Here is a 17,942-nt window from a genome sequence, read left to right as displayed (position 1 = left end):
CCGAAACAATATTACATAATTCTAACAGGTCTATAACGCACATTTCTACTACGCTGAAAAAACACCTTTTACTCTGCCGTCGCAGGCCTCATTATGTTTTTTTTTTCATTTGAATATATTTTGTTTTTGTCTTATATGCTCTTATAAACTTAGAAAATCTTGAGAATCGATTTTTGCGGGTTTTTTAAATTTTATTTTAGATGATATAAAGTGCGTGCAAATGTTGTTAATGCCCTTTTCCATATAAACACTTGCTGTTCACATTTTTCTTAGGTAATTCACGCCCAACAGAAGTTACAATCGACTTGTAGAGATGATGAGATCCGTTATCTCGCCAAGTTTACTGACAAATTTCATCATGCCTGTCATGTCGTGGTGAGATAACTTATCTCGCAATTTCTATAATTTCACGACACTTCCAATCCTCTATATTCAATGAATAAATTGTATTGAAACAAATCAAACTAAGTCACTACCTTTACAAACGAAACCCTTGCTTATGCATGCCAGGCGTTGTGGAACTTATTTAAAGGCGGGGGCTGGGGTTGATCAGGGAAAAAAATAATCATGTGTGTTTTTTTAACACGGTTTTGGCCAAAAATGGGGTTGGCAGTTCCGCGGCCGCTGCATGCTATACTGTGAAAGGAGATTTATGTATGCGTACGTGCTGATTTCAAGATCTCCCGCTCACGCGCGATCCCCTCACGCACACTTTAATGTTACACGCCCCCTCGAGCGCACACACTCACGTACACCCACCCTTCCATGAACGGACACACCCCATGTACGCTTTTGAATGTTGCCAAATACGCATGCACAGACCGGCAAATGCTTGTATCTATTTTAAAGTCACGATAGTTGCAGAACGACGGAAGTACTCCCGGTAACGGGTTTTGCCGAGACTCTTTTGAAACTATGGCTGCATAAAAATTCTCAGAAGCAATAAGTCAATTGCCGATTATACCTAAATTAATCACATTCTATTTTGCACTGGAAAATCCCGCATTACAAAATTTAGATTATCTTCAGCATATATATGCACGTTTAGTAACAGAATGCTTCAGAATATTACAGCACGCAAAAGAGCATAGCAGTGGATACAAGTTCCTGTGTACTTTTGCAAAACGTTTCTTCATTACAAATATAATTTTCATCGAATTTGACATCTCTCAAAGGTGAGCAATATTTTCGATCTCTTTTCTCACTTTGTTTGGTACATATGGGCCGACATTGCACCTACAAAACGAAAATCTTTAGTCACAGTAGACATGGTATATAGGCCTATTTAGTACGTAACCATGGTAACAGACCTATACTTTCACAGTTCGATTCATATCACTATACTATCTCCACGATCCTTAACCTCAATCTTGGTGATAGTTTCCAGAATCTAAATAACTTGGTAAAGATCCCAATACTGAACCCTCACAAGGACCAGTAGCCATTTACGCTTGCCGTTATACAAATATCAATTTTCTCGTACAACTGTATCTTTTGTAGGAGCGAAATGTTGGAATGACATACCAAATGATATAAAAAAATATGCCCACTTTATCGTCTTTCAAACGTAATTATAAAATGTACCTTTTCTCTCGATCTAAAAACAATGCACTTAAATGATTTTTTTTAACCAACTCAAAAATATCGAATTACTTGTTTGTTCGTTTGTCTGTTTTGTTTTGCTATTTCCTTTAAAATATTAATTCATACATGTAACTCAATAATTTCACTGATATCCTTTCGGGGACTAGCCCGTGATAGGCCCTTGGCCTTTGCTAGTTCCATCATACTATCAATTGTAATGTTCATGCTATTGTTTAAACTTTGAATACTCTCGTTTGTACTTGTTTTGTAAATTTTGATTGTATTTGATATTTTTTTTATAGAGATTATGAAAATAAATGAACTGAACTGAACCGAACCTACCTAGGGGCCTTTTCAGCCCCCCCCCCTCGATATTTTTGCGATATATCCGCTGCGTGAAATGTTTTGATCCATCGCTTGCTGAATTTAACCTTTGAGTCTCGCAAAACTTTTGAGAAAAAAATTGGAAGGCCCTGGCACGCGGTTGCGAGATTACGCCTATTTGGGCCTATGTATGCATGTCAGACCCAAATTGCTCTAAAACATATCATGTACAAAGTCAATATTATTTTTTTTATCATAAATGACTGATTATTCTCAGTTTTATTGACACCAATCATTTGAGTTGATGCTATGTATGACTGAAATAACGTCCCCGATGAATTTTGTCGAATGAACATTTTCTAAAAGATACAAAAAAGGATATATATACACCCTCAAAATGTCGAGTAACATACTGTCAACACAACTATTGGTTAAGCAAATTTTCAAACTCTGGGTAGTATTCGACCAATACTGTGTAGTTTTCACCCAAAGCACACATTATTGTTTAAAACTACCCAGAATAGCTTAAGTTTTAACCAGTTGTCGTGTGGACAGTATGTTGCCGAACATTTTGAAGAGTTTACGAAATTTAGAAAAATTGATTTTGGGGAGCAGATTTTGTTTATTTGTAGGTGTTAGGAAGGCCACACAAAATATTTTTACAAAAAAAATGTTTTACTAGGAGCTCTATTTAGTTGAATTAGAACAAAAAGATGATTTCATGAATAAATTATATTGACAAATCAATATAAAAAATAATGATTTTAGTGCAATTTCATTTGTTATGTCGTAGGTTATGTCATTCTCTACCTACCTGCAAATTTTCGTCGCGATCGTGGGCCTAACCCCCCCCCCCTCCACCGCCGACTTCAAGTTACAGGCCAAGACCAATTTCACCTCAGGTTTATCTGCATAAACATAGAAAATACAACAATATAAAACCAGAAATGTTACTATGTCGGATGAAAAGCAAGAATATGAAGATGAAAATATGAAAAGTTTAGTTGCAAAAGGGATTAGGACCACTTTGGACCATTCTGAGAAAACCATGTTTTTTATTCTGACTTATCGCAATATTCTTATGAGAAACTAAATTGCCTTGTTGTTCTACCCTATCATGTGAACATATAAAAGAAATGTACCTGTCTTCAATTTTTGTCTATATATTTTTGAAAAAATATCATTATGGACCTAACCCCTTTTGCAAACAAATTGAAATAAATCGAAAATCTTTTAATAGAAAATGTGATTTTTTTTTTCTTTGCTACTTTCATTCACGTTTTCATTTTAATTTTAAATTTTCTTAAATATCTTTAGAGTGCCTAAAAATTAAGAGTTTTAGAGACAGAAAACGATAAAATTCATGAAATATGGACCTATTTGAAAAATGAGTTCTTCAGAAGAGTTTAGTTGCAAAAGGGGTTAGGTCTATGTGGACCTAACCCTTTTGAAAAAAGTGATTTTTCTTTGGCATTTTAGTCCACTTTTTAATAGGAATTTCAACTTTTCTTTGGTATCATCTTATAGAGCTACTAAAAATCTATACACTGAGACATAAAAATCAAATTTGATGAAAAATAGACCTAACCCCCTTTGCAAGTGAGCTCTTATATATATTTTTTTAATTTCCTCATCGTCGACATCATCATCATTTTAATGGTTATCGTCATCATTGTCATTCATTGTTTGATAATTAACGTTTACAGATGCATAAGGAGAACCTAATAATAGTGACTCTTGCTCTTGCGGGGGTGATTGCAGCAGTCCCTTTAGACCTGGGGGAAGCAGGAAATACCATATCAATCAATTCAGATGATTCTTCTGGCGCTGGGCAGCGCAACTGTACTTTTACACCTGGATTAGAATACGAGCTTTGCCGCCCGGTGGTGGAACACACCACTGATATTTCGAGGTGAGTTACTTAAAGTCATCAAATCATAGGACTTAATTTAAGTATACACAGCAAAAACTATGGTGTTAACAGGTGTACATAGATGGCCTCACCAATTATTTTACACCGGTGTTAAATTTGTGGTGTTAGCTTTACACCTATAGGTGTTATTACAACACATTTTGTTGTTACATTTACACTCTTTGGTGTTATGTTTAATCTCTAGGGTGTAATTTTAACACCTCAGGTGTGGTCCTCTATAAACACCAATTGGTGTCAATTTTAACACCGCAGTTTTTACAGTGTACCCCATTTCGGCTTGGGTATTATTTTACGGTAAATTCTATCTGGGGGCTTCAAGAGTGATTTTATCTCCACTTTGTCTTATTTCTATTTTCCACTTTTCAAAAATGAATTCCAGCGAGTTATGCTAATTTAATCTAGCGGATGAATTTACATACTTTGTTTCTTTTTAATTGTCAACATGGTCAAGAACTAACAGTTTTTATTTATTTCATAAATCACCAAATATTTGTTTACCATTACGATTGTTCTGAACGAAAAAACAGTTTGACCATCGTTTAGATTTCTTTCAATAATCAATTTAAAGAGATTGGGGGGAAAAGGTATATGCTCATTTTTTCTTGCAAAATAAGAGGAAGAAGATGGGACTGATTCATGTATTTTTTAATGTATATTTTTATCAATAAACCATCAACAAACAAATCCTTTACATCAAAGTTCAAAATGAATGTTACACAAACCAAAGGGACTCGATATAAAACAGTTGTCAAAGATAACGACCTAATTTATGACTTAATGTCATAATCGTTCATGCATTTTAGGATGCCCTATAATGATTTTAATGATTGATTTTAGCTGAGAATCAATCATAATTGTAAATTTAATTTTTTGAACAAAAACCTAAACTCGTCGTCGTCGCGGGCCTTGCCCTTTGTCAAAGATGTCGTGTTATGCCATTATCGCATTTTTTCCCCGATTACAATGTCCTCATACATGGACCGACGACCACTACCTGTACCGTTTGTATATTGTATGTGTGTATTCGAAGATACGTTTTAAAAAATCTGTGAGAAATTATGTTCTAGTGGCCTTGATACTCGTGTTTTGATCCGAGGGTCCTTCGTTTTACCCTAACCTTGTGATGTACATGTGTACCTGGCTTGGTAATTCCTTGAGTGAACCATGTCCATAAATGAACTCTGGAATAGGTTTATAGCTCAAACAGCGGCAATGGTGCATCTGAGAATAGATTGTACCGTAGATGGATCTATGTCAGTGATTAAAGTGATTGGTTAACATTGGTTTGACTTTTAAAAAATCTGAGCTAGAAGGCCACACTTGTCACCTGTATCTGTGATATATTACAAACATAAAGCCCAGAAAAAATTGCGTTCGAAAATAATTATTAAGTACTTAAAAAATTGAAATATAAAGTGACCGGAAACACCATCTTAATTTCATCCAATACACTTATGTGTACTATTTTAGGCGTCTTATAGACTCCTATTTACAAAATCGGTGTTTGCCTTGTAGTTATAGCTTTTCATTCTCAATAATGTTTGTTTTCAGGGTTTAATAGTTCTAATACACGCACTTTTACACATGTTTCATCTTGGTTTGAGAATTTTTTAAATCGGCTGCTCACAAAGTTAAACAATACCTTTAAGATCGTGCCTTTCAGTTAGCAGCACCTGTACTGTGGAATAAACTGCCTAATAATCTGAGGGCCATCACATGTACTTCCACCTTTCTCAAATCTTTAAAAACGTACTTGTTCTCATGTTACATTATTTGATTTAGGATAGGTATGTTGCAATGTTGTGTTAATCTTTCATTTAATATTTATGTATTTTATTCTAAGTAATACCTTCTTTGTAAAGCGCATAGCGATTCTGTAGATTATGCGCTATATAAGCATCTATTATTATTATCATTATTAAGATCATCACTTTTATTATCATTTTGTTGTTATTGTTATTATTATCATTATTATCATTATCAGTATTAATTATTATGAACATTGTTGTTATAGTCTTAGCATTATCATTATTGTTATCATTATTAGTATTGTTATTCTTTGTCTACTTTTTCTTCAGAATACCGCGACTCCTTGCAAACGTCACAGACTGTGAATACGATGAGTGTGTAGCTAATCGCCTGAATATAACGGAAGGTGGCTGCAAGGTGATCTTGAGTCGTCCCAATCTGTCGTCGGAATTTGTGTATTATACAGAACCCGTACAGGACATAGAGGACGTAGATGCAAACGGTGCCCTAAGCTTTATTGTTTGGAAGAAAACAAAGGAAACAATCGGCTTCGGTTGCAAAAGCGTGGTTTACAAATAATCAAATTTTAGTTCAGAATACTTGAAAGACTTCAAATGTTTTATACGTCTTCCTTGTATTAAAGAGGCTTTCACAAAACAAGTAGTGTGATGATTTGCGAATGTTACTAAAGTGCATAAATTGTATTCAAGTGGTCGCACAAGACGAAGTCTTTAAAGGGATACTCGGGACTGAAAATATTTAAATTAAAATAAGTGGAGTAAAGTTCACAAAGCAAAATGCTGAAAATTTTATCAAAATCTGATAAGAAATGACGAAGTTATTGAATTTGAAAGTTTAGCAAGTGTGTATGTGTATGTGTATTTGAGTTTCGTCAGACTTAATAAGCCAGTTCGTAGTTCCTTTCTGCGCATGATCAGAGGAAGGTCATTTGTACTAAAGTGACATGTTGGTTTAAAATCTAATTAGATAAGCACCAACTTTGATGTCTTGATTATTCATATATTCTTTCGAATTGCGGTTTTCACTTACATCCACAAAAAAACAACAATGTGTCCACGAACGACTGGTATTTCACATTTTGCCAAGTACATTGTGCAACATCTTCTGATGTGCATTTGAAGTAGGAATGCAACAAATACCTTCATAAAGTGTTCTTTGGCATGCTATTCTAGTCACCTGGTCTATTCTATTTCTTCATCCTGCTATGTAAGGCAAGCTTACGTAATATCTTGCTTTGAAATCTGCCTATCAAAATGAAAGGTCATTTGACCAAAATTGTCCATGAAATAACTACGAACTGGTCTATTGTATCAGTCAGATATGATTATTTACGTCTGGACCGACCTTTCACGTCACCATCCGAAAGACGTGACCAGGACTCGAACCTGCATCAATTTGTAACTTCCCCATAAAGCTTGGATTACAGGCGCACGGCACAACGCCCAGTAATTTGTGAAAACCATTATAAGCACGGCGTCATGAATATTAATTGAACGGGCTGATGATGTTCCATCCCCACTTTCTTTTTCCTTATGTTATTACATGAAATCATAATTGTTTAGCTATTTCACAAATGTGTGAATGGTAGTTCTCCCTTATAATGAATAAGTTGGTGCGATGAATATCTCATGCACTAAATCGTTGTCAATCCCTCTTTTTTAGTTCTTGGAGGAAAAATATTGAAGGAACGTAATTTCAAAACAATAGAATACAAAAGAACAAGTGGGGATGTGACGTCATCCGTTTGCTCATTGAATATTCATGAAGACATGCCTAAAAAGGTGTCACCGGAATAATGCAAATTTTTTAAATGACATATATAACTTTGTTATTCCTTGTCCGATTTTGATCAAATTTTCAGGGCTTTGACTTTCTGATTTTACTTTATCTGCTCAAATCGTATTATCTTCATCCTGGAGAATCCCTTGAATAAACAGAACACCTGCTACAGTATTAAACATCAATGGAATCTACTTAAGACCGATGAAAGTTATCTCGTTATCGGTTCGGATGTGTCGGGGATCGGTCCCTTCATTATGACTATCACTACACGCCCCAAGCCCCGTAGCTGTTACAGTAAACTTGCCATCTAATGGTACGACTGTCATGGTAACAACGCTAAGCAACTAATCAGAATCAAGGACTTCAGGGACGTTACCACTGGATAGCAAAATCGCTCTAATACACTGTAAAAACTGTGGTGTTATTGGAGGACCACACCCTGAGGTGTTAAAATAACACCATAGAGATTGAACATAACACCAAAGAGTGTAAATGTAACAACCATAGGTGTTGTAAAACACCTATAGGTGTAAAACTTACACCACCAATTTGACACCGGTGCAAAAATAACTGGTGTGATCCTCTATGTACACCGGTTAACACCACAGTGTTTGCTGTGTAGTATCATTTATGCAACGGGGGTCTGGTGAAGAAGAATCCATATTGTTTTCCATACATGATGTGAGTACGCACCACGCACGGACCACGAACCGTCCTCTCCGCACACTTCAATGCGAAAGTTAGTTTTGCAGAAAACACATTTAAAGAAAAGCTTTTTTAAAACCAGCATAAAATGTACCTACAAGGAGGGCAAATTATTTACCTTCGTCTTCGTTCAATAGTTCAGGTTCCAAAGTTTCATCCCGTATCTTTATATTTTCTTGAAGTGAATTATTTACGCTACAGTGGACATCGTAACAGAGCGGACTGTTCGTGGTGAAATCGCGAGGCGCAATAGCGCACTGTATCTATTCCACGATGCCCATTGCGGCGTAAATAATTCACTTCAAGAAAATATAAAGATACGGGCTGAAACTATGGAACCTGAACTATCGAACAAAGACACAGGTAAATTGCTCTCCTTGTAGGTGCATTTTTTCCTGGTTTTAAAAAAGCTTTTCTTTAAATGTGTTTTCTGCAAAACTAACTTTATCGTTGAAGTGCGCAGAGAGGACGGTTCGTAGTGCGTGCGACGAAAGTATGTTTAGATTCACTTACTGTATGAACAAATCGTTTTTATATATGGTTTTCTTCATAATTAACGCTTTATAATGAAAAAAATCAATGTTTATGCCATCAGTGCGCACATAGCTGGCCGTATTCAGGGGGTATAATTAGTAATGTAGCATTACTGAATATCTAAGTGCATTATAAAAATCAATGTTATTTATCTGTCTCGAAACAATATTATGAAAGGGAAACTATGAATATCAATAAAGTCGTATAGTAATGGAAGGAAATGGAAAAAAAAATCAGTTTCATTCGGCGATTTATTTTTCATAGCGTAGGTGACTCGAATATGAATAATACACGATCATATACCATGTTTACGTAAATCACTTTAGCATGAAGCATTACTTCAGAGAATATTTCCATTTCTGTCATAAGTGTTTTTTATAAATATGTATTTGATTGGGGTTTTTTTCACCTCACAGTACATGTATATTGTTGTGCATCTGACCGTGATTATTTAAAATGTTGTACATTTAGGAATTGTAGTCTTTGGTAAATCATTAATTATATGCATTTATATATATATATATATATAGGTATTTTCTATCCTTGACGTAGAACATATTTCATTTTGCGTAGATATATATATTTACGAAAAATAAAATACGTTATACGTCAAGGATAGAAAATAATGAACAAATGATTAAAGAAAAGCTGTCAAAAAATAAATATTTTAGTCTTTGAGAAATCATTGCAAAGGTTTGTGTAAAAGGAAATGACGGATATATAATTGTATTAAATGAATTATTTTCAAATAAAGAATCATGTAATCTGATAGAATACATTTTTTGTGCCCATTTATCTCTTTACACAGGTCATTTCGGGACTACAGTTAATCTAGAAGGAAATATTGCAACTAACAACGATAATTATGTCAAACCCGTAGCGATTGGATGGGGTTTGATTGGTCGGGAGTTAGGGGTTTGATTGATCGGATTGAACCGCCTAAGATTATCAAAAGGAAGAGAAACAATTAATGGGCGAAGGAGAAAGAGAAGGAATTGAACCCTTAATTGAAAACCCTGACAAAGGTCCTATATGTGATAGAAAGCCCATGAGCAACAGAAAGCATTACAATGCAGGTTTTTATAAATTCATTTTAAACCATGAATGATAAAATTTTACTCCAAATATACATATAAATATATTTATGTATATACGTTTTTATGTATATTTATATATATATTTGTGTGTGTGTGTGTGTATATATATGTGTGTGTGTTTGTGTGTGTTAGGGTTGTTTTTGTGTGAGGGTGTGTTTTATAACTGATTTTTTTATAACTGATTTCATTGTTTCTCCTTTAAGTTATATATGATTTATGCTGGTATTAAGTTAGTGAAAAATGTCCAAATATGAAATGTAAAATATTATGTGTTTTGAAATGTTAATTTGAAATGTTATATATTTTTGTTCATGGAATCAGAATAAAACAATATGAAAAAAAAAAAAAAAAGTGTGTGTATATAGTGGTGCCGTGGTCGAGTGGTCTAAGGTGTCTTGCTATACATGGAAAGTCCGGGGTTTGATCCCTGGCCGCGGCACCTATGCCCGTTTATCTTGCTTTCAAATAAATGAAAATGCTATATGTATTATTGGTAACTAGGTGTGCACTTGTTTAAAAAAAAGTATGTAAAGTACAAAATAATTAAAGAAAAGGCAAAGAAAATTTTATTTTTACTAGTTTCCTTTTATTCTTCAGAAAGTGAAACGAACAAGCAAATTCATTTGTTTTTAGAAAAAAAAATGTGCTCTGGAGCCATAAACGCTATATCGTCTTTTTTTAATTTCAGTTACAATGTTTCATGGAATTCAATCAAAGAAGTAGACCCATTCCTCTGTATACATCATAAAAGGCCATCCTTTAAGTCTAGCGCACACATTACGATGCGATTGAGCTAGGATCCGTTTGCAACAAACTTGCAAATCGCATATCAGTGCAATTGCATTGCAGGTCGGCAGCTCACAATGCAATAGCTCTGCATCTCACGACTTCTCTTCTTTTGCCTGTAATGTGTCTACACTGCAGCAATGTAAATTTGACATGACGTCATCGTCAAGATAATGTCTGAGATTTGGTATGCATTCCTACTGCACAAAGCGGGTCGCAGTTGCAGCTCATTGTAGGTTGGCGCCCTTTTCCCCAATGAAATATGCCCTTTTCAAAATAAAATACACTTTTTGAAGTAAAACATGATACAATCAAGGTTAGAAAATCACTTTACTTCTTGTTTAGTAAGATACTCATTCTGTTTCTTATTAAAAAAATGCATAGAATGTCCATTTTTTCTGGTTAGAACATTACAAAGTTTGCGCTCGCATCAATTATTGTTTAGTAAAGTACTCATTCTTTTGTTTAATACAAAAAGGGCTTAGAATGTCTATTTTTCAGGTTTGGAATATCATAGGTTTTCAGCTCGCGCTTTGCGCCCGCATAATTCGATTGGTGAGATATATTCATCAGTCACTAATCCAGCCCATACCAGCTTCTTAAAAAAAATCGACTCGCTATTCGCGCTTGCGTCCATTTTTTAGTTAGATACACATCATCAATGATATGAAAACCTGTTGGAATGTTTAACTGAAATTTCAGGTCTCATGAAATGTCCAAAAGTGTGAGCTCGCGATTTGCAATATCTCGCAAGGATGCCCTTTTTAACAATAACTGACGCCATTCATGACAAAAAAAGTGAGATTCACAACTCCAAATTTGAAAATATGTCCGAACAGCCCGCTCGCTACGCTTACTCGCGGAATAATATGATATGTATGATATTGCACTTTTTAAAGGAAATTACATGAATATAATGATTTAAATAGGAAATGGACAAAAATTCTTTTCAAAGGGATATCATTATTGGGTGTCAACAGCCAGTTTGTCAACGCGACTGTGTGAATAGTTTTATGATTCAAATAAGCATATAGGCCTGCTGATAATCATATGCATTCGTCTCACTCTTAGAGAACTTCAATGGCGAAATTTGGCCGAGGCTGAAGTTTTTTAAAACATAGTTACTTTACATTAATACACGAACTGCCATATATTTCATTGTATTTTTCACGATTTCGGAGTCAGCACATTCCACCCCGTAAATACTGAGGAAATGAATGGATTTTTTTTACGGGGATGTGTGTATTTTTGTCAACTACTACAAATAAAGTCGGAGCCTTTCATACAACAGATTTCCTAAATCTACGATTTCATTCCTTCTGTAATACACATACACACCAATGGAAACTGCGGAAAGAGCGGAAATAAATGGACGTGCCTTGTTCATGGTTGCACGCATCATCGGGACAAACACGCCCCAAAACTTACTGTTTGCGTACACGCATTCTTTACGGAAGGATTTACGAACGAGTACACGGTTATAGTAGTCTGTCACAAGAGGGCGCTTTGAAAGGAATAATCGATGAGCCTGTCCCACAAAGATGAGACGATGCAATACACAAGAAAGGAAAATATCAGCAATGGTGAAGGTCTTTCCACACAACCAGTACTCAGCATCACCTGGTATGAAGTCGAATGAGAAGAAGAAGTGAAGGGAAAGAAGAAGAAGAACAAGAAGAAGAAAAAGAATAAGGAGAAGAAGAAGAAGAAAAAAGAAGAAGAAAAAGAAGAAGGAGAAGAAGAAGAGAACGAATACGAAGAAGAGGTGGAAGAGGAAGAAGAGGATAAAAAATTAATAAGAAAAAGAAGGAGAAGACGAAAAAGTAGAAGAAGATGGAGAGGATGAAAAATAAAAAGAAAAGGAAGAAAGAAAGAAAGAGCAGGAGCAGTAGAAAAAAAACGAGTGAGGGGAAATTAGGAGGATGAGGGGAAAAGGAAGAATAAGAGGAAAGAGAAAATGGAGAAGAAACTTTTTATCAGCATCATCTATACATTAAAGTATATAATTTACTGATTATCCTATATTATCATATATTTATAATTCGATTTTCTTCTTATATATATTCTATAAATTTATCCAATATCTAACCTTTCCTAGTCTTGAAGTTAATTTTTTTTCAAACTATGATATATAGTATGCTTTATGACATGTCTTCTACTGCACATGACGATAAATTCAATTGAGAAACATTTTTAGTGTCAAGTCCACGCAAGAATATAGAGAAAAGAGAAAAAAGCACAACACTGAAAATTTCAGCAAAACTGGATGTATAATACGAAAGTTACCACACTTTACAGTTTCGCTTAATTTTCACAAAACAGTTATATGCACAACTCAGTGATTGCAAATGAGAGCATCGAATATGTCCCTCACAAATTTTTTCTTGTGTTTGTTATTGTTTGAATTATATAACATTTCATTTTTACTGATGTGGCAATAAAGACCATCAAGACTAAACCATAAAATGTTAGAACAAAGGTAATTCTACATGTTTAGGGGAAAACACTGGCTCTGTTTCAGATGACAGTGAGGAAAAATGAGAATATTTCATATGATAAAATACAGTAGATATTGAGAATAGATGATGTCATCAGTAATCTCATTTGCATACTGACCAGGATGTGCATGCAACTGTTGTGTGAAATTAAGCGTAAATTTAAAATATCATAACTTTCGTTTTTTGCATCCAATTTTCATGAAACATTAATGTTATGCTTGTTAGATTTTTCTCTTTTTTATTCAAATCAACATTCGTCTGGCGTGGACTTGTCCTTTTAGAGTATTAAAACGGGCTTAAAAGTACCATGGCAGAACCAGACTCTTAAAAGCGCCATCTTATACGTCCTAAATTTGATCATTACAGTTAAACCCCTTTTAATCATTACAACATTCATATCACAATATCTTTCAAGAAATGAAATAATATTACTATGCTACCGGGCATTCCTATTTTTATATAGATATTAAATGCCCCAGTGAAAGAAATAGCCTATATTCAAGCTTGACCCTTTCGGCAGGCCAATACATGGCCCACTTGCATCTTACTCCCTTTGACGACAGGCCCATATATGGCCCACAAAATGAAATTATTTTTAGTTTAGTATTTACCCACTATTTTGAACTGATTCGAAATATTTTGTGTTTTGGGGGGGTTTTAGAAATGTATTTTATGAAATTCTTTTTTGTGAATATATTTCAAATTCTTCGTACATACCTTTCATTGAGTCAATTTTATGCCTGGCACGCTGAAATACAGGCCATGGGTGGGGGGCGAGAAAGAGAGAGATAGAGAGGGGGATAAAAAACAATTAATACTCACCGAACTGCCCTTTTTGTTTCTGCAGTTCTTCTTCAATCTCGCCGAGGGTTCTGTCGGCGTCGTTTAAGACGGCTATAACCTTTTCCTCGTCCTGGATTACACCCATCATTTCGCTCATTTCTTTCCGCCGGTTGAGGAAAACTTTCAAATCTGGACAATTCTCCTGTACAGAGGCCACATGTTTTTCCGAAGCAGCAAGCTTCTCTGAAGTAGGGTGTGAGATTAATACTGTCCTTGTTATTTACTATTAACAAGATTAAAGAACCGTAAACAATGCGTTTTCGAATTTAAAACGCAAAGGAAAAATTACGATGTGATAATAATAATATGTTGGACTCATATCACTCCACAAATACTCTGAAGTGTTCAATATTTTTATGATGCAATGTTTCCCAGACGAGTACAAACTACAAGTAAATCACAAATGCTGATGATTACACTGGTGGAATGATTAAAATAGACATTGTCCTCGGTATTCTGTATTTGAAGTTAATCATTATCATCAATATCATCATTATAATTACTATCATTATTATTATCATAATTAATATCAATATTATTATTATTTTATCTTATTGTTTATCATCATTATATATGGTTATTCCTAATTAAGCGAAAACTGTTAGTAATATACATGTACTACTGCTGCTATAACTATTCATACCATTACCACCACTACTACTACTACTACTACTTCTACTACTATTGCTACTACTACTAATAATATTGCCAACAACTACTATTAGTAATAGAAGTATTATTATCATCAGCAAAATCAATATCAATACGTGTAATCACTTGTATTAGAAATAGTGCAATTTTTAAAGTTTACCTTTAACTTGCTCCTTGCTGAAGAAGCTTGGTACATTGGCATTCACAGTCAGATGGCGATGATACAAAGATCCAAACGAGACTGCAGGTATATTGATTGATTCTATTTTATCGCGGTAGTACTTGACCTTTCTGGCATACTCTGTGGTACCATCGGGGCAGAGTTTTGGTCCTATAAAATTTAAAAGAAAAGAGAAGAAAATAAAGAAAATACGTAAAGTCGCAAAAGTATATAGATACATATTTTAGTATTATTATGCATAAGTCACGTTTTCTTTAAACTATGGTAATGACACGTAGGTTTTCACACTTTTAAATCGAGCCTTGAGTTTGTCAGACCGATCACGGAGGCACCAGCCTAGTCGTTAAAAAATTGGGAGCTTCTGCCTTTATGTCAGGGACTCTCCGTAATAGAATGGAGATGGGTATTATTCTGTTTTGAAAGACCCTCTGTGAGACCAAATCTGTCTAAGAGCTAAAGTTACTACACTAGGCAAAAAAAGAAGTGTATTATTTATTATGAAATATTGATATGCATTGCATTCTTACTCATCTGGAAAACTAACTTCACTGTCTGATTTTATTGAGGGGTCCGTGACATTTGCTCCGACGACAAATCTGCTCGCTAGGGTAAGCCAACAGGAAAACCCAACCTCCAAAACTAAATAAACCCCTAATCCTTATCTTTGTTCTATCTCAACCAAAAAACCCTAACTCTAACTCGATGCCCTCTGCGATATCAAGCATATGAGCATATCATGTCACATTGTTAGCAATAAACGCACACACACACAGGCACACCCTCACACACACCCACGCGCCCTCGAAACCCAGACTATACATACGGTCAGATGGCAGGGTATCAACATATTCTATGATGTCACGGGAATCTGTATAGAATTGACCAAGATGTTCCATAGCTGGGACTTGGCCTTTAGGATTGATCTTTCTCAGAAACCACTCTTCGTGAACTTCTCCAGAAATCAAGTTGATCAGACGACTCTTGTATCTGATGCCCTTTTCTGCGAAAGAAAGGCGAGCCTGAGGAAATAAATGAAATGGTTCTTGGTTTAAGGGGGAATAGAAGGATATTATTATTCAAATCCTGTTCACAATTTTCAGCAGTAGCTTAATTCACCACGGAATTATACACTCCGAAAGCGTTCTAAGAATGGGGCTGAAAAAATAATTTATTAATCAAAACAACCCTCTTAATCACATCGATTTATAATTATAAACTAGGGTCGGCGGAATGTAGAATCCAAACTCTGAATTTAATGTAAAACATTGAAGCTTTCATCCAATTTTATTATTATAACACTCTCAAACTAATTGTAACATATAGCTTTTCTTTTAATAAATGTATTTTACAGCCTTATCATGCTATTGGTACCCTTAGTATCAAACCACTTAACTCACCCTTTGCGAATAGAATGAACTTTCGGCATGATATAATACAGGAACAGATGACATCTTTTATCTTCAGAGTTCGACAATAATAGTCTGGTGAAATCTGAACTTGTGAAACCTCTAGGAAACGTACAAAATACCAAGATTTCGAACAAACCGAAATAATGACCCACTGTCTAAGGACTTTTTGCAAAGATGGGAGTACACCGGATAAGAACGAGTGCAAAGCTGTCTTTATGCTTTGCAAAAACGCAACACAACCAATGGTCCAAGTGTCGTGTATTTGCATGCCTTTGTATGGATTGTTTAATTTTCAAGACAAACACAATTGATTCCTAGACGAGATAAAAAACGAACTTGGTTTGTGATACCTTGCTTTGAATAAAAGATTGTCGTGAAACGTGTGGACTAAGTGAACCGATCGAGGCCAAAGTGCATGTGTGTGTTGAACAATGATCTAGATTAACATATATTTTAGCGCGTCCAAGACAGCTGGCAGCCGTCTGTTTCGAGGAGTTTTTTAACATTTTTATTTTCTCCTCGTACACAGACGGCTCGCTATCGTGCAGCCACCATAAGGGGAGTTAACAATGCAACCCCCCCCCCCCCCCGACGGGGCTCATCCATATTTATTTCATAAAAATATTCAAAAAGCACTGTACCAAAAAAATGATTATTATTCCGTTTTGGCCTGAAATGCACCAAATCGGGGAAAATAAACTTAGAAGAAGAAAGAAAAAAAAACAGTGACTTACTTCGGCTGTCCCGCAACTTCACTACCCTGTTTTATCCGAACTCAATACATAAACATATGGCCATTGAGTCCTTGTACAGATCGAGCTAGATCTTCGATTTCGGTATTTGGTAAGTGGAGCCAACGGAGTTCAGCGGAACAGCCAACATCCAATATGCAGAAGCCCTCTAGCACGTTGAGAATCTATTGAAAGTAGCCGTCAAATCACAATGGAGAGATGAGCCCAGGGGGGCTTTTCATGAAATGACTTGTCGGACTTTTATCCGACAAGTCCCATTTTATTCGAAAGTTACCATAGGAACAGTGCCTTTCAGCCAATCAAAATCATGGGAAGATGTCAGATCTGACAACTTGTCGGATGAAAATATTGATGAAACGCTCCCCCGGACGACACTGCTGTTTTGATTCACCGATTTTCGACAGAGGCCGCTCTGTTATGGCGGGCTTTTGACAAACGATTATCTGCGTTAAAGAAAGCTTCTGCGAAGCGATTGCTAAAATGTCATATTGATACATGTAAGATGATGAGGCCATAATCATATGTATGTAGTCCCTGTAACAGTATTTGCTCCGCAACGTACGGAGAATTCAACAGAAAAAATGAATTGTCAAATGCTCTTCGTGACAAAGCGCAGCCAAGAAGTCTTTGTCGAAAATTGGTGAATCGAAATAGCCGTTTCGTCCTTGACTCTAGACAAACAACATATGATTCGTCAGCTCCGAAACATAGGACAAAACTACTGTTCAGGTCCGAGTGGCGGACCGTGACCCGGAGGAGACAAAGCATTGGAGGGGAACTGTATTGTTTGTGAACAATGCTGTGCCCCTCCAATGCTTTGTCTCCTCCGGGTCACGGTCCGCCACTGGTTCAGGTTCACCGATTTTCGACAAAGACAGCTAGAAGTTACATTATGATTAACCATCGAACACTTTTGTCATTTTCAAGAATGTACACTGCAAAACTAACGGCGTTAATTTAACATAAGCTCGGTATCTTTATAGGAAAATAACACAGATGTGTTGGAACAGCACCACTTCGGCTATAGGCTAACACCAGATAGTCATTTAGCGACACTAATCAGTACGTGTTAAACCAATATCGGTCTGATTCT

The 17,942-nt window shown here is 35.6% G+C and overlaps 2 protein-coding genes across 3 annotated transcripts; one reads left to right on the top strand and one right to left on the bottom strand.

Moving 5' to 3' along the window:
* The first annotated feature begins 925 nt into the window (after positions 1 to 925).
* LOC121431132 lies at positions 926 to 6,403 on the top strand. Its single transcript, XM_041628638.1, has 3 exons — positions 926 to 1,175; positions 3,615 to 3,820; positions 5,920 to 6,403. Exons 2-3 carry the CDS (start codon positions 3,615 to 3,617, stop codon positions 6,167 to 6,169), a joined length of 456 nt encoding a protein of 151 aa, XP_041484572.1. The 5' UTR covers positions 926 to 1,175; the 3' UTR covers positions 6,170 to 6,403.
* A 5,229-nt stretch (positions 6,404 to 11,632) lies between these two features.
* LOC121431092 (ganglioside-induced differentiation-associated protein 1-like) lies at positions 11,633 to 17,066 on the bottom strand. Of its 2 annotated transcripts, none has more exons than XM_041628575.1 (5): positions 16,832 to 17,066; positions 15,512 to 15,707; positions 14,668 to 14,838; positions 13,836 to 14,039; positions 11,633 to 12,135 (listed from the first exon to the last, which is right to left on the bottom strand). In XM_041628575.1, exons 2-5 carry the CDS (start codon positions 15,582 to 15,584, stop codon positions 11,774 to 11,776), a joined length of 810 nt encoding a protein of 269 aa, XP_041484509.1. In that variant the 5' UTR covers positions 15,585 to 15,707; positions 16,832 to 17,066; the 3' UTR covers positions 11,633 to 11,773. The 2 variants fall into 2 exon arrangements, with proteins under 2 accessions (XP_041484509.1, XP_041484508.1); XM_041628574.1 differs by lacking the exon at positions 16,832 to 17,066 and adding an exon at positions 16,086 to 16,389.
* Positions 17,067 to 17,942: the final 876 nt, after the last annotated feature.

The sequence above is a fragment of the Lytechinus variegatus genome, chromosome 17, assembly GCF_018143015.1.
Source record: "Lytechinus variegatus isolate NC3 chromosome 17, Lvar_3.0, whole genome shotgun sequence".
Taxonomy (NCBI): Eukaryota; Metazoa; Echinodermata; class Echinoidea; order Temnopleuroida; family Toxopneustidae; genus Lytechinus; species Lytechinus variegatus.
The sequence above is the reverse complement of the archived record's forward strand: the minus strand, read 5'-3'. Positions and strand labels throughout refer to the sequence as shown.

What these genes read in the sequence shown, in the direction of transcription:
- LOC121431132 (XM_041628638.1), top strand. Translation starts at nt 3,615, where the DNA reads ATGCATAAGGAGAACCTAATAATAGTGACTCTTGCTCTTGCGGGGGTG. An exon ending in CACACCACTGATATTTCGAG is followed by an intron (nt 3,821 to 5,919) that starts GTGAGTTACTTA and finishes CTTTTTCTTCAG; the next exon opens with AATACCGCGACTCCTTGCAA.
- LOC121431092 (XM_041628574.1), bottom strand. Translation starts at nt 16,139, where the DNA reads ATGTCATCTGTTCCTGTATTATATCATGCCGAAAGTTCATTCTATTCG. An exon ending in GTTCATTCTATTCGCAAAGG is followed by an intron (nt 15,708 to 16,085) that starts GTGAGTTAAGTG and finishes TTATTTCCTCAG; the next exon opens with GCTCGCCTTTCTTTCGCAGA. An exon ending in GAAACAAAAAGGGCAGTTCG is followed by an intron (nt 12,136 to 13,835) that starts GTGAGTATTAAT and finishes ACTTCATACCAG; the next exon opens with GTGATGCTGAGTACTGGTTG.